Here is a 24,862-nt window from a genome sequence, read left to right as displayed (position 1 = left end):
TAACGTGATTCCCTCCGAGCGTTCGTTAATGCGTTGACTTCGTTATGTTAATACCTATCTGACGTAGAGAGAGAGAGAGAGAGAGAGAGAGAGAGAGAGCATCAAAATACCTAAGATAAACAGAGGAATGTACCCCAAGGTCTAATAAATAGGAGATGAGGAAGGACAGATAAATATGCGATTATGGGGGAGAGAGAGAGAGAGCAATAAACCAGAGGGGAAAGACGCAGGAGAATAATGAAAGAAGATTATTGAAGTAGGGAAGGAGAGAGAGAGATTAAATACAAGCTTTCCACCACCTCCACACCTGCCATTAACCTACACACCTGTATCTATCTATCAACAGGTGTGGGTGGACAGATGTCTCTAGTCAAGTCACACAAAGAAACACTCACACTTAAGGACGGCGTCAAGGACCAGCACTCACACTCAGACCAACGAGGCGAGTATTAAGGTCTATTAAGGTCTATTTGAGTTTGTGATCTATTGGGGTCTACTTGGGGGCTTTTGAGGTCTGTTTGTGGTCTACTAAGAGCTATTGAGAATCATTGTACCTGTATTTCTCACCTGTAATTACTACCTGTATTTCTCACCTGTAATTACTACCTGTATTTCTAACCAATCACTGTATCACCTGTACATACCTGATTTCTCAATTCGTAATTACTACCTGTATTTCTCACCTGTAATTACTATCTGTATTTCTCACCTGTAATTACTACCTGTATTTCTCACCTGTAATTACTACCTGTATTTCTCACCTGTAATTACTACCTGTATTTCTCACCTGTAATTACTACCTGTATTTCTCAAGATCCCATGACGTAATTTCAATACAGTTAAAAGGTTTTGTAATCTGGTGACAAAATTGCAGCCACTTATTGTGATCGTCAACATCATTTAAAAGGCATTCAAGATGGGGCCCATTAGAACGAGGGGCCCATTAACACTGGGGCCCATTAGCACTGGGGCCCATTAGCACTGGGGCCCATTAACACTGGGACCCATTAGAGCGAGGGTCCAGATCCCAGTACCCCCGTGAGAGCTTATCTCTTTATGCTTCAGAGAATGTGTCAGGCCGAGCGACTTACTTTTTCCAGAGAGAGAGGAGTGGGGTGTGTTGAGGTGTGTGGGGTGTGTTGAGAGAGTGTGGGGGTGTGTTGAGCGAGTGTGTGGGGTGTGTTGAGCAGAGTGTGGGGTGTGTTGAGAGAATGTGTGGGGTGTGTTGAGAGAGTGTGGGGTGTGTTGAGAGAGTGTGGGGGTGTGTTGAGCGAGTGTGTGGGGTGTGTTGAGCAAGTGAGTGGGGTGTGTTGAGACGAGTGAGTGGGTGTGTTGAGCGAGTGTGTGGGGTGTGTTGAGCAGTGAGGTGGGGTGTGTTGAGAGAGTGTGGGGTGTGTTGAGCGAGTGTGTGGGGTGTGTTGAGAGGTGTGGGTGTGTTGAGAGAGTGTGGGTGTGTTGAGAGAATGTGGGGTGTGTTGGGAGTGAGTGGGTGTGTTGAGAGGTGTGGGGTGTGTTGGAGAGAGAGTGTGGGGTGTGTTGAGCAGTGTGTGGGGTGTGTTGAGGGAGTGAGTGGGGTGTGTTGAGAGAGAGTGTGGGGTGTGTTGAGAGTGAGTGAGTGGGGTGTGTTGAGCGAGTGTGTGGGGTGTGTTGAGAGAGTGTGTGGGGTGTGTTGAGAGAGTGTGGGGGTGTGTTGAGCGAGTGTGGGGTGTGTTGAGCAGAGTGGGGTGTGTTGAGCAGGGGGTGTGTTGAGCGAGTGTGTGGTGTGTTGAGAGAGTGTGGGGTGTTGAGCGAGTGTGTGGGGTGTGTTGAGTGTGGGTGTGTTGAGCGAGTGAGTGGGGTGTGTTGAGAGGTGTGGGGTGTGTGTTGGGGCGAGTGTGTGGGGTGTGTGGGGTGTGTTGAGAGAGTGAGTGGGGTGTGTTGAGCGAGTGGGGTGTGGTGAGCGAGTGAGTGGGGTGTGTTGAGAGTGTGGGGTGTGTTGAGCAGTGTGTGTGGGGTGTGTTGAGAGAGAGTGTGTGGGGTGTGTGTGTTGAGCGAGTGAGTGTGGGAGTGTGTGTGAGAGAGTGTGTGGGGTGTGTTGAGAGAGAGTGGGGTGTGTGAGAGAGGTAGTGAGAGAGTGGGGTGTGTTGAGAGAGTGTGAGAGAGAGAGTGTGGGGTGTGTTGAGAGAGTGTGTGTTGAGAGGTGTGGGGTGTGTTGAGAGTGTGAGTGTGTGGGTGTGTGTTGAGAGAGTGTGGGTGTGTTGAGCGAGTGTGTGGGGTGTGAGCGAGAGTGTGGGGTGTGTGAGCGAGTGAGTGTGGGGTGTGTTGGAGTGGGGTGTGTGAGAGAGTGGGGTGTGTTGAGCGAGAGTGTGTGGGTGTTGAGAGAGTGTGGGGTGTGTGAGAGAGTGTGGGGTGTGTTGAGAGAGTGTGGGGTGTGTTGAGAGTGAGTGGGGTGTGTTGAGAGTGTGGGGTGTGTTGAGAGAGTGTGGGGTGTGTTGAGCGAGGTGTGTGGGGGTGGTTGAGCAGTGAGTGGGGTGTGCTGGAGAGTGTGTTGAGCAGTGTGTGTGAGCGAGTGAGTGGGGTGTGTTGAGCGAGGTGTGGTGTGGGGTGTGTTGAGAGAGTGTGGGGTGTGTTGAAGAGTGTGGGTGTGTTGAGAGAGTGTGGGTGTGTTGAGCAGTGAGTGGGGTGTGTTGAGAGAGTGTGGGGTGTGTTGAGTGAGTGTGTGGGTGTGTTGAGAGAGTGTGGGGTGTGTTGAGAGTGTGGGAGTGTGTTGAGAGTGTGGGGTGTGTGTGAGGAGTGTGGGGTGTGTGAGTGAGTGTGGGGGTGTGTTGAGCAGTGTGTGGGGTGTGTTGAGAGAGTGTGTGGTGTGTTGAGAGAGGTGGGTGTGTTGAGAGAATGTGGGGTGTGTTGAGTGTGTGGGGTGTGTTGAGTGTGTGGGGTTGAGAGAATGTGTGGGGTGTGTTGAGCAGAGTGTGTGGGGTGTGTGGGTGTGTTGGGTGTGAGCGAGTGTGTGGGGTGTGTTGAGCGAGTGTGGGGTGTGTTGAGGTGTGTGGGGTGTGTTGTTGAGTGTGTGGGGTGTGTGTTGAGTGTGTGGGAGTGTGTGGGGTGTGGAGCGAGTGTGTGTGAGCGAGTGTGTGGGGTGTGTTGAGCAGAGTGTGTGGGGTGTGTGTGAGCGAGTGTGTGGGGTGTGTTGAGCGAGTGTGTGGGGTGTGTTGAGAGAGTGTGTGGGGTGTGCTGAGCAGTGTGGGTGTTGAGCGAGTGTGTGGGGTGTGTTGAGCGAGTGTGTGGGTGTGTTGAGCGAGTGTGTGGGGTGTGTTGAGCAGTGAGAGTGTGGGGTGTGTTGAGCGAGTGGGTGTTGAGCGAGTGTGGGGTGTGTGTTGAGCAGAGTGTGGGGGTGTTGAGAGGTGTGGGGTGTGTTGAGCGAGTGTGGGGTGTGTTGAGGAGAGTGTGTGCTGGAGTGTGTTGTGTGAGGAGTGTGGGGTGTGTTGAGAGAGTGTGGGGGTGTGTTGAGAGAGAGTGTGGGGTGTGTTGAGAGAATGTGTGTAGGTTGTATGTTTGTGAGATGGAGGGAGGGAGAAAGAATGTGTAAGGTATGTATGCTGGTGCGTGTATGAGAGAGAGGGAGAGTGTGTGTTATAGTAGAGTCAGTGTAAAATCAACGCCATTTACACTATAACGAGAACTTAACTAAAGACCTGTCAGATACGAGGGAAATTTTAACTTAGGAACTTTCAAGAACTTAGATTAGTGAACTTATTAACTTAAAACTTTGGACAGGCAGACGAGTTCATTAAACTAATCTTTCCTGCGGTAAAGAAAGTTGAGGTAGGGGTTAATTCTTTAAGTGAAAATACTTTTACCCGAGAGAACATAAAAATGGAGGAAACTGCAGCGGGCCATACTGGGCAGTCCCGTTTACACCCAACTCCGATTGCTCATATATCCACCCAACCTACTGTATGTGTGAAGCTATCCAGTGTGTTCGAGTTAATGATCATGTTTGGTAACTTGTTCCACTCATCCACTACTCGATGTCAAAACCAGTGTTTACCTATCTCGCGCCTAAATCTAAATTTGTCTAATTTAAAACCAATGTTAAGAGTTCGCTCCTGGTTGGATAGTTTGAGTACATTTGCTATATCACCTTTGTTCAGTCCTGACTTCCATTTATACACCTCTATCATATCGCCCCTCGCTACGTCTCTATAGAGTGCAAATTAAGTTGCTTTAACCTGTCTCTCTACTCAATGTTCCTAATGCCCGGGAGTAGTCTTGGCATTCTCCTCTGAATTTTCTAGGGATTCTATATCCATTCTGTAATACGGTGACCAGAATTGAACTGCGTAATCCAAGTGAGGTCTCAAGCGCAATATAAAATTTAAAGATCACCTCACTAGTCTTGTAACTAACCCGGTACTTCGCAGTCGAATTTCTCTAACAATGTTGTTCATCTGATTATCTGGTTTCTCTGTTTACATCTGCCATTTTTCAGACCTAGGTACCGTACCTAGGAATCACAAAGAATTTAGGTTTTCATACCTTCCTTGTCAGCCCTGTTCCCGTCCAATTCGTCTACCAAAGAACTAAAAAAGTTAATTCACTTACCTGTTGTCGTTTCCTGGTCTTTCTTCACCACTAGTTTGGTCGTTCCTCTCAACCTTCCATTGGCCTGTGTCGTCACTCGCCTCGTTTCATCCTCAATCACTTCCTTTAATTTCAAATTTTCGTCTTTGACCTTCACTAACTCGACCGTCAGAAGGGTACACAGCTGTTCAAAACCAACACCAATCATTACGCCGACAGTTAATCCCCGGGAGCTATGTCGGCCGTGACCTTTCCTCTACAGAGGTCAGCACACTACTGATTGATGGGCTGTGAACTTGTGTGACGGTGGACAGAGTATGTGTACTGTTGGGGAGGATCTTTGTCGATGGATCTCCTCCCCCCTCCACAGGTGCAACACATCAGCAGACGACAAACGGCTCCGAAGATTTCAAGCCTGACTGGTGGAACATCTTAGCTTAGTGTTTTATGTAACACTAAATAATAATAATAATAATAAACGGTTTATTAATACTTGCAGCCGGTGGCTGAAAATTTACAAACTTGCATTTGATTTAGACAATGATATGCGTTCAATACATTTACAGGGCTGTCCAGTACATAAATCAGGAGTATGTGCGTGTGACTAACCGACTTCACTCAATAATTCCTAATATAGATTATTCAGTGGTGTTCTTGTCTGCCAATCTTTTTTGTGCCCCCTCCGCGAGTTTTCTTGCGTGGTCTGAGGAGGACGGCTAATTTTCCATACGTTAGGTTGTCCAGAGCACACCTGTTCGGGTTAGGTTCGTCCCGTTACACCCTGGAGCTCTTACTGAAGCCAGGTTAGTCTCGGTTACGTCAGGTTCGTCTAGGTGAAGTTATGTTTGGTTAGGTCAAGTCAGGTTCGTCCAGGTTAAGTTAGGATCGTCTGGGAATAGGTATAAAAATAAATACTCCAATTCATAACCAAACCAGTTGTCTACTTTACCAGAAAATTCCCTCAGTTGATCATTAGACTAAGTAGTCTTGGCAATCTTGTCTGCTGCCTCGTCAGATTAAATTATATCATGGCAGCACCAGAGCAAGCTATAAGGGTAGTCAAAAACTATATAGCAAATTACTTTTTATTAAGTTCAGAAACAATTAACAATACTTAAGGTTATGTACTGTAGCTCACTCTAAATATAACTAAGCTAGATACAAACAAGACAATTTAGGCCACAATTATACATAACAGTAAGGCCAGACATGATCAGGGCGGTACCAGACTGTAGAAAGGATTCACATACGGATCTACACGTGCACTATGAACAGCTTGGGGTAAATCATGTAATGTAAATACTGGGTCACAGGACAGGAGCAGTTTGTGCGTCAACATATTTCGAACAACCGACGTCCAATTGTCAGGTGGCAGTGACGCCGACCCATTACGAGCCAGGTAGGTCACCGTACCTGCTCTTAAGGAGAATTGTGCAGTGGAGCGGTGAATTCAACGTCAGTAAGTCGACAGAAGAGAACCTCCATACGGATTAGTTCAGCCCAGGAATCTGCAACAAAGTCAAGAAAACAAAGGGTTAACTAAAGAACCTGAACAATATTTCATTACTCAGGACGGTTTCAAGAGTCCTTACTAAGACCAAAGGGAGGGACTAAATATTGAACGGATAAAATGGGGTAACAGGACATTACCGGTTTCCTTTATTTAACAACACTGATCTATTTTAGTTACAAACACGGCTTCTTGGCCAACAGTTCAAGGTGTATCAAAGGAGATATACCATCTGGTCTACTTACACCGGGAAACTAGCGTGTAGGGTAGTTCTTTCCTCGGGAGGCAGACGGTGAAGCCCTCAAGGACGACCTCAGCCATAACGCCAACTCGGGAGTCCAGACGATATGGGGCCTGTAACAGTTAGACATTAGCATACCAATTCGATAACCCCGATTACCATTACATCTTGAGCAGCCGAGTGGTCCGGAATATTGTTAAACCCCTACAATAACCTTCTCTTTGACTACAGAACGAGGGTTTAAAGAGTGTACCTCAGAAAGTACATAGGAAATGCACTAATTAATTCCTCATTGAAATTTGAACAAGGAAACTAAACTTCTGCATATGGCGATGACAACTATAACATTTGGTTTAAGATTCATCTGAGGTCTACCACGTAAGTTCATAATTCTGTTTATATAAAGAAAATCTTCGGTGGCAAATTTATATTAAAGAACACGCTTCCATTTCACTTAGCATGCGACTGACGCAAGTACTGTATGCCCCACCAATCGGCGTCGATCTGTGCCACGTGATACTCTGCGCATGCTCCGGATACTAAATCATGATCAGAAACAGTCTTTGCTAGCAATATTTTTCGATGCACCCCGTGGGCTTCCTCAGCTTGGCAAACAATTCATCGTGTACATAATTTTCCTGCCACCGACCTTTTAAACCAGCGGTATTTTACCAACCTGTGTTGTGTGGAAAGTGGTTGAGACTGTCGTTGCCGTCGAGACTAAAACACTCACTGTGGCTCGTGTTCAAGGTACCTACGCCTTGTACCATCAACAACTAGATATTCTGAAATGAATTTACCAGGAAATACTTTAATAGAGATGCGTTGTAGAAAATTTATGTACAACATTCCACGGTCGTCACAACTGTACCATAAAACCCAAGATAACTGGATCCAAACTTATTTTAAGCGGCCACATCACTTAAATAAACACTAACGTAATATTAACGCGCAGAAACACGAGTACTAACCAAAGTTATTAACAAATGCTTCACTATAACACCGCCTTAAATATACCAGGAATAAACTAGCATTTCCGTAATGGTCACCGAAATTAATCTTCAGACAGCAAGGACATGTACCGGCCAGTCGTAGGTTACGGTCTCCAGTCCTTCGCTAAACTACTTTTAAGCCAAGCTCTTCTCGCCTAGAGTAGTTTAGGAATTATCTCACCTATAACTTAACCTTTTCACCATAAATATAACGAACACTAAATTAAATAGACACACTAGTATAACACCCTACATAGAATCAAAGCCAACACTAGACAAATACCAGACTAAAAATACTACTATACAATACTTAAGATACTGTAGAGATCTGTGGTAATACTCGAGCTCCACCACACACGCGAGGCCTCTTGCTCACGCCAAGTTCTGGTACAGACTAGTAAAGAAAAAAAAATCCCAGCCGGTTCTCTTTATATAGGGGCAAACACCGGAGAGTTGGGGGGGGGGGCTCAAGGAGTAACAAGCGTGAGGGTAGTTTAGATTATTAGGGAAGAGCAGTTCATAAGGACGGAATTTGTACAGGGGGTATTGGGTGACTCGTCCTTATAGACCCTTCCTATAACAGCCTTTACGATATTTATACTTTGAAATTTACTGTACTAATACAAGATACAGTAAACTACAACACGATTCAGTCAGATACAACAAAATACAACATATTACACTAACATACAGCAAAATACAACACGTTACATTAATATACAGTAAAATACAACATATTACACTAACATACAGTAAAATACAACACACTTCAGTCAGATGCAGCACAATACAGAAGGTAAGAACACTATCGACACTGTAATAACAATATTCACGACCTTGAGAGACACATTCCTATGTATTGACGTTTTAGGCCAATATTTTTGTCTCGTCAATATTATTAGAAATATTTAGGTGTAATTTACCTTCAATACCTGTGTTGTGAGTGTCTGTCTGTCTGTCTGTTTGTTTTTGTGTCTGTATGGTATCTATCTATGGGTGTGTGTGTGTGTGTTTAGATGACAAGTTGCTGACCTCAAGAGACAGTAACTCCTCCTCGGGGCCTCATAGGTCGGCCTTAAAGGTACACCTCGACTGTTGGCTGGTGAAGATTGTGTTTATTTAAGTGGAGTGAGAGACCGACCCGACCACCTGTGGCCCTTACTTGTGAATAATGGAACCTCTCACCTGGGGAGTCTTTATCCTGTGTTGTCAGAACCTATCCTTACCTTACCTATCCTTACCTTACCTACTTTAGTTTAGCCTGAATTAACCTACCACTACCACTACTAGCAACTCCACATTCACCACACGACCACATTAAAGGACAACTTAACTCTCTTCATCTCCTGGGTCACATTTGTTGTCCCTCACTGAAAAAAGATTACTCCCATGACCTTCTCACCATGTTGTTCCCAGCGGTCCCGGGAGGGTACTTAGGGAGACTACCTTACCTGTCTGTCTGTCTGTCTGATTAACAAATGGTGATGGAGTTGTAATTTGCGTTATGTCTTTCCTAGCTTCTGATTGGCTGAAAGGTTTGTGAATATTTCCTTTGGGACACACACACACGAGATAACAGATGGAGAGGGTAATCGTGGTGGTAATTGTGGTAGGTATTGTGGTGGTAATGGTGGTAGTTACTTAGAATAGGAGATAATAATGGTGACCACAGTTCTCCTCCACCTCGTCCTTCTCCTCTCCCCCCCCCTCCACCAATACCTACATAGCACATTAGTCGTGTAAATTTGATACACAGGGCAGGAGGTTAGGTTAGGTACGTCTTCCTGACTCTTGTGGGGGAAGGAAGGGGGGGGGGAAGGAGTGAGAAGGGAGGTAAGGAGGAAGGAAAGAAGGGAAGGAAAGGAGAGAAAGAAATAAGGGAAGTGAAAATGGAAGGAGAAAGAGAAGGAAGGGACGAAGGAGAGAGTCATCAATTACATTACTAACCTTATCAATGTCACCTATTAATTAACCTTATCACTTACCTGTATTAATTACCTGTCTCTACAGTAACTACAAACGGCGAGTTATTAAGTCACACAGCCAGTGATCTCGATCGCCACCAGGAGCAAGGTCAGCCTCAACACACCCGTCAGAAGGTCAGTCATCCTTACAGGTCAGGTCAGGTCAGGTTAGATCACTGTAGGAGTTATTTTAGTACGTGTTAGGTTGGGAGGTCATTTAAATCCAGGTCAGGTCAGGTCACACTAGAAGAAATTTCAGGTTATGTCACTCTAGATATAATTTCAAGTCAGGTCAGGTCTCTCCCAGCTGGTTGGTGAAGTGGACAAGTTCCTTTAAGGTGCCTGAAATATAGAGGACCGAACCTGGTATAATACACGTTGGTCAGGTCAACTCTATGTGTCTGTGTCAAGGTAAGATACCAGGGAAATTAATAAACTAAAAGTAAGTTCTAGCCTCATAAGGGGAGAAATAGAGAAAGTATAAGAGTAAAAGTTTGAGTGAAAATTTCGTAGGCGTAGTGAAGATATTTGGAAAGCACGTCTAAACTTCCACTGATGTGGGCGTATGTGGGAAGCCGGCGATCCTTTGGTGAAGATGGTCGTAGCTTCGTGAGAGAGAGAGAGAGAGAGAGAGAGAGAGAGAGAGAGAGTCTTCATTCTTGCTATTGGTTTTGTTGTTGTTGTTTTTTCTGAGAGAAAGAGCAGATATCCACCCTACACACACACCCTCCTTCCTCCCACACCCTCCTTCCCTCCCCACACACCCTCCTTCCCTCCCCACACACCCCCCTCCCCACACACCCCCCTCCTCCCCACACACCCTCCCTCCCCCCCACACCCCCTCCCTCCCACACACACCCTCCTTCCCTCCCCACACACCCCCCCCCCTCCCCACACCCCCTCCCTTCCTCCCACACACCCCCCTCCCTCCTTCCCACACACCCTCCCAACCTAACCTAACCTCTCATAATCTGTTCACTTTATTTACTCTTTACTAAACTGCCTACAGGTATAATGTAGTGTTAATTAGTACAGAGCCTCAGGTGTTGGTCTAGGATCAAAACATGTATGTATGTAAGGTATGTTTGTTTGTATATATGTATGTATGTATGTATGTATGTAAGGTATGTATGTATGTATGTATGTAAGGTATGTATGTATGTATGTATGTATGTATGTGTATGTATGTATGTATGTAAGGTATGTTTGTATGTATGTATGTATGTATGTAAGGTATGTATGTGTGTATGTATGTAAGGTATGTTTGTATGCATGTATGTGTGTACGTATGTATGTGTGTGTGTATGTATGTAAGGTATGTTTGTATGTATGTATGGCCGATTTTTCTATCTAAGGACCTCCGTCAATTGAGTTGACCGATTTTGGCCGATTTGTCCCCTTGTGTGTAGTATGACTTGAAAGCCGGCCAAATCGGGTTAAGAATGATTTTTTGCCGGATTAATGTAAGCCGATTACGGTATGGAGGAGGCATTCCGATTTATGGGTATATTTATAGCTGGGTGGGAGATAGATAGATAGACAGACCGATAGATAGATAGATGAATGGATGGATAAATAAATATATAGACAAATCGATACATAATTGGACATTCTCTCATTAGGACATTCCAATTGGACATCTAACTAACCCCATTTCCTGCCGTGTCCTCAGATCCAACTGGACATCCCTTCAGAGGACATCCACGACACCATAGTTGACGAGGACGGGCGTAGGACACTTCTTCATGGTGATCAGAAGGTAAGGACATTGGACACCTGTACTTACCTGTATTTTGGAGGAGAACGAGGGCCAGGGGTGTCCTTATTTACAGTAGAATGTCCGTATTTTGGGGAGTGTGGGGAGGGATATCCTTATTTACGGTAGGATGTCCATATTTTGGAGAGAGAGAGAGAGAGAGAGGTGATAATCTCTACCTACACGGGTATTATTTATTTACGAGGGGGGAGGGGTAGGAGAAGGGGAAGAGGAGAAGGGGAAGAGGAGAAGAGGGGGAAGGAGGGAGAGAGGAGGAGAGGAGAATAGGGGGTTAGTACTATCCGATGGGGGGAGCTGGGGGGAAGATGGAGGAGGGGGAGGGGTCACAGATCAATAGAGTCGGCCTTCGTCCCCCTTCCTCCTCCTCTTCCTCCCCTCCTCCTCTTCCTTCTTCTCGTCTCAAGATGCTTTGAATGATAGAAACTTGCTCTCAGAACCAGGCATAGAGAGCACGCACGCACGCACGCACGCACGCACACACACGAACTCTCACTTACATACACACACATGGATGCACATTCATTCATATATACAAACACACACACTAAGGCACACAAACCTCCCATGTACACACACACACGGGCTGATAAACACACACACGCAGACATGCTTCCTGTTTATAGGTCACAGACAGACATAAACAGATGGATTAGGCAGGTTTCTCTCTCTCCTTGTTATATATATATCAGAAGGAGTAAAGCCATTGTTCACAGACGTATATTTATAGCTCCAGGGACGAATTTTATACCTCACAATATTCTCTCGATATTTTCGTGTTGTGGTCTTAGCGGGTGACGGCAGATGTTGTTGTTGTTTACGATGCTTTCACGCCAAAATAGTCACGGTGACAGGTTCTTATTTACCAGTTTATTTATCCTTGTTAGACAAGACTTTTTTATGCTGAATTGGTACTTATTTTCCAGTCTTTTTTTCACTCGTGGGTTGCTATTAGGTAAATAAAGTCAATTTTCCCAGTCACAATTTGATACAAACATTACCAACTGACTTTACCGTCAACTGTCATCCATACGACCTGTGTTTACATACTGGAACGGGATCAGGCTTACGACACACGATGGTAAGTCCCCTCAAGGCGTGACAACCTTTCAAAATACAGGTTGGTCATCCCCCAAAGCCACTCGGATTGACTGCCTGAGTAAATTGCTAATCCAGAGTGAATAGATATTTTGAAAGCTTCGAACTAGAGAGGTTAATTGGAGGGAAATTTGCAATGTAGATGGATTTGAGGAGGAGAAGGAAGCGGGAAGAGGAGGTAGAGGAAGGAGGAGGAAGGGTGAAGGAAAAGGAGGTAGAGGAAGGAAGAGGAAGGGTGAAGGAAAAGGAGGAAGGAGACGGAAGAGGTGGGAGGAAGGACGAAGATGGAGAAGAAATGAGAAGGAAGGAGAGGAAAAGGCGAAGGAAGTAGTAGGAGGAGGCAGAGGAAGGAGGGAGAAGTGGGAGGGAAAGAGGAAGAGTGGAAGTGGAGAAGGAAGGAGAACGAGGAGAAAGAAGGACGCGGAGAAGAAAGAGAAAGAGCAGAAGGAAGGAGGAGGAGGAATACATAAACTACAGTATGGGGGTCGTTTTATCTCCAAATATTCCCCCTCAATACATAACATTTCACCGCTGTACAGACCTTTCAATATTACAGCGACTCATTATAGAAAACAATCACTGTATTTTTTTAGGTTACAGGCAGTCGAGCCTTTTATCGCCAGGGTTGGAATTGCTGAACGCTCGTTGCATATGTATGAACGCTTGGCGAACATCTCATATGAGAGGGGGGATGAGGGAAGGGGTGGTGGGGTTAGGGGAGGGGGGTGATGTTTGAATTGTATTGGTAATGAGGTAGTCTCTCTCTCTCTCTCTCTCTCTCTCTCATTGTTTATCCCCCGCACACCACATCATCTTGTATACAGATCAGGTCATCAAAGGTTTGTTTTCTGTCTCGAGACTTTGATATCCGTCGCTATGGTTACCGCAGGGAGTGGGGATGGGGGGGAGCCTGCTGCGGAGAAACCTTATTTATGGAGTTGGCTTTGCCATTCGCCAATCCATCCTACACATGCTAACTGAAATACCTATAGGGATCAACGAGCGCCTCACGACGCTCCGAGTCCCACTTAATAAATACCTCTAACACCAATGTACACCTCCTCTGTCACCCATGTACACTCAGTAACCCAAATGTACACCGTTTCAGGGTCCCCGTGTACGCTACACCCCCCTGGACCTTGCGGTGTATGTGTACAAGACTGGAGATGAAGAGGGAGTCACGCTTGCTATCCAGGAGCTGATTGCTGAAGGCTTGGTAAGTGTACTGAGAGAGTGAGAGAGAGCTTCAGTAACAATAAACACCATCAAAGATTCAAACATATGTATAAAATAAAAAGTAAACATTTTAAAGGCACACAGTCAGACAGGTTCATTATTATTACAATACAGGTAATGTTGAACCGCACACCTGTATAACTTATTTATTAACCGGAAGGGCATTAGCCACCATGTGTGTGTTGGGCTTGCAACATATGTGTAATACAGTATGCCTGTCCAACTATACACGTGCAGCACATTTGGAGCACAACACATAATATATAACAACACAGCTGGTAACCTTAACCCTATACAGGTATGACATCACGAATTTGGAACATGACGTCACACATGTTAAACTACCACCCTCCTCTCCGCTTTCCAGATGACGGCCGAGGAAGCGCTTAGTTACCTTCACGATATCCGTAACCATCTGCGGTATCTGAACCAACAAGATGACGAGGATGAGAAGGTGAGTGTGTAAGGGATTTGGCTAGGGATTTGGAGTCAGATGGGAAAGGGATTGGGAGGAGAAAGTGGTAAATAAGATGGTTCGGGATTATGGAGGCGATTTTCCGGGGATTTCTTTTCTTTCTCTCTTTATCTACAGTATCTATATATCCATTCATCTATCTTTATCTATTTCAGGTATCACAAAACGACTTCAAGTCAATGATTAAGAAGAACTCTCTACGTAAGTAATGGTATTTTATCATATTTTTACTATTTTATTACTTTTTATTGAATGATGTCATTATTTTACTATTCAAAGTTTTAATATTTTATTTTGGACCATCTCTCAGTTGGGTCGACTTAGGGGCCATTATTTGCTTGTTTTTGATATATTGTTTAGATGGAATGTCATTGGTTGAGATACGTGGGTCCCTCTGGTCTGTGTTGTATGAGGCTGGTGTGATTGGCTATGACAAGCAAGAAATGTCGCAGTTTATTGGTCAAGACAGTGAGTGAAACAACACTATTGGCTGTGAAATACGAGGGATCTGGACTAATAACAGAACAGGTACATTGGCCTCTCACTGACAGGATATCCAGGGTAGTGTAAGAGATGTCACACTATTGGTTGAGACGGGCGAGTGAATGAGACATGTCACACTATTGGCTGAGAAGGACAAGAGAATGATAAAATTGAATTGAATGTCACACTATTGGCTGAAACAGAGCAGTGAATGAGAGATGTCACACTATTGGCTGAGACAGAGCAGTGAATGAGAGACGTCACACTATTCGCCGAGACAGAAAAGTGAATGAGAGGCGGCACACTATTGGCTGAGACACTCTGGATTAGTTTTTGACGGCCTTAATTGCTGTCAGACACCACTAACCATTTTCTCCTAGGCCTTAACCTAACACTAACATACCACTAACCTAAATTAACCTAACCACACTCTCCAACAGCCCTGCCACTCACGGAGATGAACGTGGGAGGTGACCCTGAAGGCATGATGACCCCTGACCTGGACTACGAGAACTTGTTAGAGAAGCTACGAGGTCAAGACTATGCCTACACCGAGTATTCTCTGGAGGAGGTCATATATCAGCTAGCCAAGATCCTGTTCAAGCAGGCTATGCACCGAGGTAACCTGACCTGCCCTGACCTGACCAAACCTGCCCTGATCTGAGCTGACTTAACCTGCCCTGGAGTCTATTTTCTAAGAGTCAACTTCCTAATCTGGAGTAAACTTTTAAAACTAGTTAACTTTCTAAAATGGTCTACTTTCTAAAATAATGTAGTGTACTTTCTAAAATTAGGTAAACTTTCTAAAGTAGTCTACTTTCTAAGATAGTGTAAACTTTCTAAAATTATATAAACTTTCTAAAATAGCATAAACTTTCTAAAATAGTTTACTTTCTAAAATATTGTAAACTTTCTAAAATGCTGTAGTCTACTTTCTAAAATAGTGTAAACTTTCTAAAAAGAGGTAAACTTTGTAAAATAGTTTATTTTCTAAAATAGTGTAAACTTTCTAAAATAGTTTACTTTCTAAAATAGTGTAAACTGTGTAAAGTACTGTAGCCTACTTTCTAAAACAGGATGACCAACTTTCTCTGACTGTATGTAACTTGCAGAAGGCGACATTGGCTCTGAGAAAACGATGCAGGAGGTGGCCGCCCTACTGGAGAAGGAAGCAGCCAGGGGTGTTATCACGCCAGAGGTGGAGAAGAAGGTGTTGGGTAAGTGAGAGAGACTTAACATAATGACACCTTAACTGGTCCTTATGAGTCCCAATCTTAAAATAGTCCCCATATAAAACACAAACAAACAAACACACACACATACCAAGATTCAACCACAAACAAACACAACCAGAAACACAAACTAACCAATCAAATTTAACCTTTCAGACGTCATGGTGAATTCATTGGTCGACAGCATCAGCGAGAACGAATTCCAAGTGGCTCCTGGCCCTATGATTGGTGGATCCAACTTCAAGGTAGCCAATGAGAGCCCCTTTCCCCTGGGGAACTCGCCTATGATTGGTGGATCCAACTTCAAGGTATCCAATGAGAGCCCCTTTTCCCTTGGGAGCTCATCTCTGATTGGTGGATCAGACTTCAAACCCACCAATGAACTGTTTCAGCTCTCAAAGGCAACAGCGAAGAGAGAAGTGACGGAGGATGATAAAGAAGAGAAGAAGAAGGTAGAAGACAAGAAAGATTAAGGAAGAGAGGAAGAAGGAGGAGGAGGAGGCAGGAGAGGAAAAGATGATTGAAGAAAAGAGAAGAAAAGGGAGGGGAGAAAAGAGGATGGTAGATGGAGAGATGGCATAAAGAAGAGAGGAAGAAGGAGGAAGAGGAGAGGAGAATAAGGAGGAGGAGGTAAGGAAAAGGAGAGGAACGGGAGAGCAGAAAGAGGAGGAGGAAAGGTAAAAACAGATAGAACGAAAGAGTAAATAGCAGAGGGATAAAGAATAAAGAGGAAGTTGATGAAGAAGAAATAGAAATAATGATTGGTTAACTTTTAAGGGATTAGTTAATTTCTTTCATTCCTAAAATACTTAAAATTATATACCTTAAATTATACTTTTCTTTACTTTTTTTGACATAACACCCCCAAAAAATTACTATCAACCTTTTACAGTAATTAGGTCAAACTTTTAATACTTTAGGGATGGTCGTAATTATGTTTTTCACCTTAAATACTTAGAAAGATAATATAAAACATAATATATTTAATTAATTAATTTTGGGGTTATATGCCGTACCTAGATTTCCTTTTTAGGTTAATTTATGAAAGGATTATTTCCAATTACTATACTGTATTAATTCTTAAGGTAACGTACGTGATTGGATAATTCACCGATTGTTTTTAAAGTAATTTGTTTCCTTGTCTCTGATTGGCTGATCTTAGGCATGGAAGCTGTTTTGAATCATAGTTGATTTCAGCCAATCAGAAAGCCCCTAAGCACGTCCTCACACTGGAGGGAGGACTTCTCATTGGCTGGTGCATAAGAGAGCTAATCTAATTGGCTGACGAGTTAAGATATGTAAAAAAGAATATATTCATTAGATATGTATACAGTATTGTAATTTGACTATTTTATTTGGGTACTTTAGTATAACACAGTGTATACCAATTTGTATATACCTTAATTACTCAACCAGGTGATTAAAGTTTATACCAAGGCCTAGATATCTATAAAAGCAATTAGACACTTTTTTTAATTAACGAAGAAGTATATTTGCGAAAGTAAGAGAGATATCCAAGTATATTTCCCATTGTATAAGGCATAATAGATTAGACAGGTGAATGAAAGGGTGACAGAAGCGTGGGAGTGATAGACAGGTAAGCCAATTAACACCTTTACCTATAACCATTGAACTCATTAGCATAATCAAGGTATATTTAGATAATACGCATTAACACCAGTATCTCCTCTTACTTTTGGTTGTTATATGCAAGAAGGAATTAAGTCTATATATATATATATACACATATCTACACAAGGTTGGTATATCTCAAAATAACATATATACTTCACATATACATTTTATAAACTTTAATACAAAGAGTAACTATCACATTTACTGTGCAATTCATATTTAAGATTTATTATTCAATATATTCATGTTATATATTATCTCCCGATGTGTCTAGGAGAGATATACGTCATCATTATCTCTCCGTCTCTTGTCTCTCGTTTATAAAGAGAATGAGGAGGTTATCTAGTCAAGTCTCTCATTGTATTATCTCTTAAAGGTGTTTCCTGGGTGACCTCGTTGACCCCAGACCTCTATTTTCTCATAATAAATAATTGACAATTTATGTAGTTTCTATAACCTTGAAATATACAGTAATTTTTTTTTATGTAACCTGGAAATATTTGATTAAATTTTTTTTACACAAACTGGAAACATAATAGTAAACAAACACATGGATGTACACACACACTACTACTACTACTACTACTACATGTACTCTGTACTACTACTTTGCTGTCACTCGGAATCGAGTATGACGATCATCCAGCTATGATACAATGATATGGGTTATTAGGGATGTCACCTACCTGTAGGTTGGTGAGTTTTGAGGTGACTAAAGAGGCCGATATAGGACCGGCAGGGTCGTTCACATTCGTTGCACATGTGGGAGGCTGCATCTAGTGTGGGAGTGGCGGTGGCAGCGTCTTTCCAGCATTGGCGCTTTTCTGCCTTGGTTTGCTTCAGGCGAACTAAAAAATATTGACACCTTCTCGTGTGGTGATCCTCCAAGAGTTACGGTGTGGAGTAATCGACTTTCAGATGAGGGGGTCAATTTGGCACTTTTTCAGGTTTGTCTTAAGACTATCCTAATACCTTTTCAATTGCCCACCGGCGTTACGTTTACTATTCGTTAGGTAGCAGTAAAGTAGCTGCTTTGGCAGTCTACTGTCGTCAATGCGGGTAACATGGCCAGTCCAGCGTAGCTGTTCATGGATAATGGTAGCCTCAATGCTCCTACAGTTGGTGTCAGCAAGAATACTGGCATTTGTTCTCTTGTCTTCCCAGCACGCAGAGGATGGAATGTAGACTATGTTGGTAAAGTTTCAAGTGCCTTGAGGTGCCTCCTGTATATGACCCATGTCTCTATGCCATATAGCAGGGTGGGGAGGACCACTGCTCGATATACGTGCAACTTTGTAGATAATTTCAGCTCGCTACAGCTGAAGACACGATTTCGGAGTCTGCCAAAGGCTTGAGATTCTCGTCTGATCTGATGCTGAATCTCTTCATCGATGTCTGTGGTGGTGGATAGGTGGGAGCCGAGACACTGAAAGAGGGTAACATTAGAGAGGGTAGTACTGTTAAGCTGGATGGATAGTGGAGGTGTGTGAACCAGGGGCAAGCTGAAAGAGAATCTGAGTCTTACATAGATTCCCCTCAAGGCCGAAGGTTGCATACGCATCTGTGTAGGTGTTCAGGATCTCCTGTAGGTCGTGTTCAGTGTGAGCAACAAGGGTGAGGTCGTCTGCATACTGAAGTTCAGTGATTGAAGCTGGATGTTCACCCCACTGGCTAAATTGACACTGGCACGAGTAAGGAAGGCAGCCAAGAAAATGGAAAAGAGAGTTGGTGTCAACATACACCCTTGTTTAACCTGTTTGGATGGGGAAGAACTCAGACTGGGTGCTGTTGTGCAGGACACTGCCGTTCATACCATCATGGGGTTGCCTCACAATGGCGATGAATTTTGGTGGGCAGCCAAAACGGCTGAGGGTCCACCAGAGGGCTTCCCTGTTGATCGAGTCGAAGGCCTTGGTTAGGTTTGATGAAAGCCATGTACAGGTCACGACTTTGTTCTCAGCACTTTTCCTGTATCTGACGGGCAGCCTCAGGAAGAAGACTGTTTAGGAGAACTCGGGCGATAATCTTGCCAACTATGGTAGTTGCCACAGTCTGACCGATCTCCCTTATTCTTATAAATATTGATGATGCAGGTGCGCGCGCACACACACACACACACACACACAAACTGGGATACAAACCTTGAACTCTTTCACTGTACAGTACGTATTACATACACACACATCATACAATACAATAATAAGGATTAAAATACATCAGATAATAACGGCATAATGTATTGATGACTTAGAAAATGTGCTCCATATTGTATTACCATGGTATTACAGCAATGATAGTACAGTACTGTATTATATCACAATAACATATAAAAATCATGAATAAAAGCTTATTTTATATATATATATATATATATATATATATATATATATATATATATATATATATATATATATATATATATATATATATATATATATATATATATATATATATATATATATATATATATATATGATACAGTCTTATGTAAAACTATGTCAAGTGTCTAATTTTACATAATTAAAAATACAGAGAACCCTCAATTTACACGGTTAATTCAACCCACGGCGGCCCGCGTAAAGTGAGAAACGCGTAAAGTGAGAAACGCGTAAAGTGAACAACATAACATATGGGATTAATTGAAATAGAGACCGGGCCGACCCCCAAACTCCACTTTTTCAGACACAATACCTACGTTGAAGTAAAAATAACTTCTTAATTTTATGATGGTATGCACACACAATTAATAATTAAGAGAAATATCAATAATATTAGGTTTTTTAACACTTACATTAGTAGAAAAGATGGCTGGGCACACGGGGATGGGGGTTGGTTCCGAGGCAGAGAGCAGATTATTGGCCCTCACCTGTATCAATTGTATCACTATCCACCACAGAGGCTTGCAGGGCCTCTTTGTCAAACCCCTCAAAGTCCATATAAGTCCATATCCTCACTATAATTATCACTATCACTGACTTGGGCCGCCTGTGGTGGGTGGCAGGTGAAGAACTCAGTAATGTTTTGATGGCTGGGCGACCTTGTGCGCACCCTGCTCGCGCCGCTCTCTGCGTAAAGGGGTACACGCACCGCGGAATGTGAGCATTCCGGTTTCGGCAGGGTACCGCGTAAACGTGGAAACGCGGAATGTGGGACCGCGTAAAGCGAGGGTTGACTGTATACATAATAGCCAATTTATATAGTGTATAAACCTGAATATATTATTACATAAATTGTGGAATGCATATATAAAATTTTGTCATAGCAACTTAATGAAACATGGTATAATGTCTCTAACAGGCCCCTTGTCCTAATGCTGTAGTTACAATGGGACCTATTAGGACTGAGGCTGTATGACCTCCAACCAATGACCTAACACTTCCTATTTCAATTCAGTACTCCCGATGTAAACAATAATCCCAAACAAAACATTAATCTCCACCTTAATTGACCATTTTGTACAAGAAACATTCCACCATTTCCTATTTTTGTCAAATATAACCATAATTAATGAATCTATTTAGACAGACTAAAACAGCATTAGTATTATATCATGCACCTCTAGACCATCATAAATATTATCCATAACATGATATCCAGGTTAATAAGAATCATATACCTGTTCTTCTACCCCTTGCATCGGAACCAAACACCACCAATTGCTTGACATTGATGTAAATTCTGTATTTCTGGTTAATACTGTAGGCAAACTCATCTTAAAAACTAATAACAATACAACAAATAATACAGTTACTATATACAGATACAGCATTAAAAATGATAAAGGTTCTAGCAACAAGAATTTTCAAGACTTAACACTTTCGACACATCCTTAAGTCCCTGTCATCTGGCCGTCACATGGGGCTGCCCTCAGATGGTCGACTAGGGGCAACCACTCACACTTAAATGAGTCGTGTCTGTCCTCAATGTGATATTTATTTGTTTATATTGTTTCTATGGCAACCAGTGCACTGTTTGTTTACCTCGAACTTACAGTACCTCCCCACCCTTACCAGTCACTCCTACTCAGCTAACCCACCAGTCACTCCCTCTCACCCCTATACCAGTCAATCCCTCTCACCCCTATACCAGTCACTCCCTCACCCCTACATCAGTCACTCCTACTTACCTCCCCACCCCTCACCAGTCATTCCCTACAACTCCCTCACAACAACAAGCTTACATATCGAAATTTAATAACTTTTCCCAGACTGCTAACCTAGGAAGAACAGAACAGCCCAAGTTTTACACCAGAATCAAAACTCTTGTCACTTCTGTACCTCAATATTGTACTGTGCCTGGTGTGTGAAATCTTCATCCCAATGAATAAAGTACAAGGCTGGAGGTTTTATTATAGTAAAATGTTTTTATTGAATGATATAATTAGCCCCTTGTGTACCCACTGTCGTTAGTCAAATAAAATAATAAAAGTGGCGTCCCCATAGTGAAGGGGTTAGTGGAGATAGCCTACTAGCGCCTTGTGTATGGGGTCCCCTCTAAGGTGAATAAAATCGTCCGTCATTAACCAAATAAAATATTAAAAGTGGCATCCTCATAGTGAAAGTGTTCCTCAACTTTCAGAGATATGAAGAAACCTGTCCTAACCATAAATCATATATACAACTGCCTACTATATTAATATAAGCTATTTATACATTAACAAGAGTGTTAAAGGGTGGTAAGATAGACTATCATGTGCTGTATTTATTAGGATATAGCTCAACGGAACATCCTGTATTTTATCATGATTTTACAACATGTTTGGTATCCAGGAGAGTAAATGGGCTCAAGAACAAGACTCTTCATAACTTGTCCATCAACAGAGGAACACCTATACTGTATTCATATCTCTTGATGTATGGTATAGTACAGTGTTGTTGTGGTCCTGAAAACCCTATAGTAAATTGAGTTATTTTAAATTGGGTTATCGTAAATTGGAATATCATATATCATATTATCGAGAGTCAAGTTATTGTAAATTAAGATATCATAAACTAAGAGACATCTAAAGTAAAGAAGATGAAGAAAACTTGTTAAATTTATCAGCACCAAATAATGTAACCTTAGGCACAGTGAACCTCCAAGCAAGACTGACTGTAAACGCTTCAAACATTTACATCACGAAGGCACGAACAACAGACACTAACACGAGACACGAACATTTCTTTATATTCTCATTAACTATTCCTCTATGTTTTCACTAACCTAACCCAACCTAATTTATGCTAACCTAACCCTACCTAACCTAACCTAATCCAACCTAACCTAATCCTACCTAACTTAATCCAACCTAACCTAACCCCCTCTAAAAACTTTATAGAATAGTCATTACCATTGTGTTATATGTATCAACCTAAGTGAGAAAATGAACCTGAGATGTGTCTGTCATTTGTTTATTATTTTCAAACTTGTATCGAAACTTTCTGGCATTTATTTATTGCTGGTCTGTACCTTGCCAGGACTGTCTCGTATACTTAACAGAAACAATAAGCGGAACAATGTGATGCTTCATTTAACCCCTTATGTACCGTGAATTAAGTCATGGTATACAAGGGGTTAGTATGATGCTTTGAGTTTCCCACAACAGCACCAAACACACAGGATTTTGTTGCCATTTTTATATAAGCTGTATCAGTGAGAGCTGGTTAAGAAGTGATCTCGGTCAGTCCATTGGTCAGTCAGTCAAATGGTCAGTCAATCAATCCAATGGTCAATTAATCAGTCCGTCCAATGGCGAGTTAATATGGTCAGTCAGGGAGTTAATGGGTACAGCACTGGTAGAGACAGGTACAAGGAACATTGTATGCTACAGCAGGTACAGTACAGTAGGCCAGAGAGATGTTCTTAAATCAACTTTAATTAAATAATTTCACCATTTATCAGTTTGTTAGTCATAAGAGCAGTTAGTCTGTTTTTTCTTAATTGTAAATGACTTTTATTATCCAATGTTAGTACTGTACAGTAGTTCACCAACCATGATGGCTTGAATGTTGGGCTCTATGGTTTCGTTGCTCCATTGTTTCCGATTTATAACCTTCTGAATGGCGTTGTACGTGGCCGTCTGCCCGCTGTATTGCTGCTTCATATAGCTAGTTAACTCGTCTACTGTTTCCAATCTCTGCGTGCATTGTATGCGCGATCTGCCGCAGGCCCCGCAAGATGCTTTATTGTGAATTGGATTCGACCGGCTTCATCTCCGTCTAGCAGCTTGAGGGTTCGGTCAACCTCTCTTAGCCACTTCCCTACCTGTACTCCTGGCCTACCGTCGAACTTAGACATGGTCAACCCGGCCCCAAAACTAATTCCCACTCTAGTTTTGTGCCTCCTAGTCTCACACATTGTCTCATCATACTGTATTTGATACCGTGCCTCTACCCTATCTAGTGCATCCCCCAAGGTGTTGTTGATGTTCCTCCCTTGACTTTTGCATTTGGGTCTGATACTCCCCCCCCATAACTGGTGCAGTTGTGTATGATGCTCTTCCCTTAACTGTTGTGTATATACTTCATACTCCCCCTTGATTTGGTTCGCCCATGCCTGACATTCCCCATCGATCTTCCCCTCTAACTGTTCTATACGTTCCTGATATTCTTCCTCTAACTGTTCAATACGTTCCTGATATTCTCCCTGGACCTTCCCCTCTAGCTTTTCAATACGTTCCACAAACTCTTCCCTCAACTGTACCAAACCCCGGCCGTCTCTCCCTTTCTCCAAGTACCTCCGCACCGTCAACAGCAACAAGCCCATTCCCACGGCGAACATGAGTAGAACTGAGATCACACACTCTACCGTTTCCATCCAATCCATGATTACGTCCATTATCCCAACCACAGAACTATCAGTCACGAAATAAAAAAACTACGCTCTGCTACCAAGATTGTAACCGGTCGGAAATTCTCTCACTTGACTTTTCCACTTGCACAGAGCCCGGGAGCTTCTCTTTGCCGAGTTCGTTTATAAATGTGTGCAATAAAATATCCTTTCTTGGGGCGCCGGGGTGTAGACACGTGGGATCCACCACGCCAAATGTTGTATGATATGTGCGCCTGTGCGGATTGCAGTGATTTTGGGGTGTTTAATCACCTCTGTAATGACACCAAAAAGGCATTTTTTGTTTATCTCATAGTTACACTGCAAAATAGTAATTATATTTCTTAATGGCAGTCTACTGATGGGGGAGGGAACATAAAAGATCATCACTTTGCTCGCAATCCCCATGTGTAAGGAGTGAGAAATATCCAAATCCCAGCCTTGATAATCTCTTTCTTTAACGTGCCAGACCATGATCCATCTGTCTCCTTCAATCTTCTTCAGATGTTTCTCAACACCAATTGCTGTGTCATCGTAACACATGACATTCACATCATTGCCCATAATAATGGCTCCTAAAGTAGATAAACTTCGTTGTGTGAAGAGAAAGAAGAACACGTTGAAATTGAGTGACAAACTTGAAATAATTAAGAAACTAGAACGTGGTGTGAGCAATACTGTTCTAATGGAAACATACGACATTGGAAAGTCTACAATTTATGATATAAAAAAGGCAAAGAATAAAATTCTAAAATTCACAGCTTTTTCTTTAAAACTGCTCGTTTTGATAAATGAAGCATGCTATATTTGCTAATGAATAAACTATCAAAATGTACCTGTTCATCTCTTCTTTAT

At 42.7% G+C, this 24,862-nt stretch overlaps 1 protein-coding gene and 1 long non-coding RNA gene across 4 annotated transcripts in view; one reads left to right on the top strand and one right to left on the bottom strand.

Moving 5' to 3' along the window:
- The window catches only part of LOC121856404, a 61,049-nt gene extending 43,409 nt beyond the window's left edge, over positions 1 to 17,640 (top strand). For 2 of the 3 annotated variants that reach the window (XM_042351984.1, XM_042351985.1), the window contains 9 exons: positions 347 to 442; positions 9,314 to 9,402; positions 10,940 to 11,026; positions 13,248 to 13,355; positions 13,743 to 13,829; positions 14,006 to 14,051; positions 14,774 to 14,953; positions 15,446 to 15,550; positions 15,722 to 17,640. In XM_042351984.1, coding sequence (XP_042207918.1) covers positions 347 to 442; positions 9,314 to 9,402; positions 10,940 to 11,026; positions 13,248 to 13,355; positions 13,743 to 13,829; positions 14,006 to 14,051; positions 14,774 to 14,953; positions 15,446 to 15,550; positions 15,722 to 16,038 — 1,115 coding nt within the window. In that variant the 3' untranslated portion in view covers positions 16,039 to 17,640. The remainder of the gene's footprint in view (positions 1 to 346; positions 443 to 9,313; positions 9,403 to 10,939; positions 11,027 to 13,247; positions 13,356 to 13,742; positions 13,830 to 14,005; positions 14,052 to 14,773; positions 14,954 to 15,445; positions 15,551 to 15,721) is intronic. The other variant, XM_042351986.1, reaches the window with a different exon arrangement.
- Positions 5,632 to 9,318, bottom strand: LOC121856408. The gene is made up of 2 exons (XR_006086967.1): positions 6,316 to 9,318; positions 5,632 to 6,068 (listed from the first exon to the last, which is right to left on the bottom strand). It is a non-coding gene; the product is annotated as an uncharacterized LOC121856408 (long non-coding RNA).
- Positions 17,641 to 24,862: the final 7,222 nt, after the last annotated feature.

Source organism: Homarus americanus, unplaced genomic scaffold, assembly GCF_018991925.1.
Source record: "Homarus americanus isolate GMGI-L3 unplaced genomic scaffold, GMGI_Hamer_2.0 scaffold48220, whole genome shotgun sequence".
Taxonomy (NCBI): Eukaryota; Metazoa; Arthropoda; class Malacostraca; order Decapoda; family Nephropidae; genus Homarus; species Homarus americanus.
This window is presented reverse-complemented; position numbering and strand designations above follow the sequence as displayed.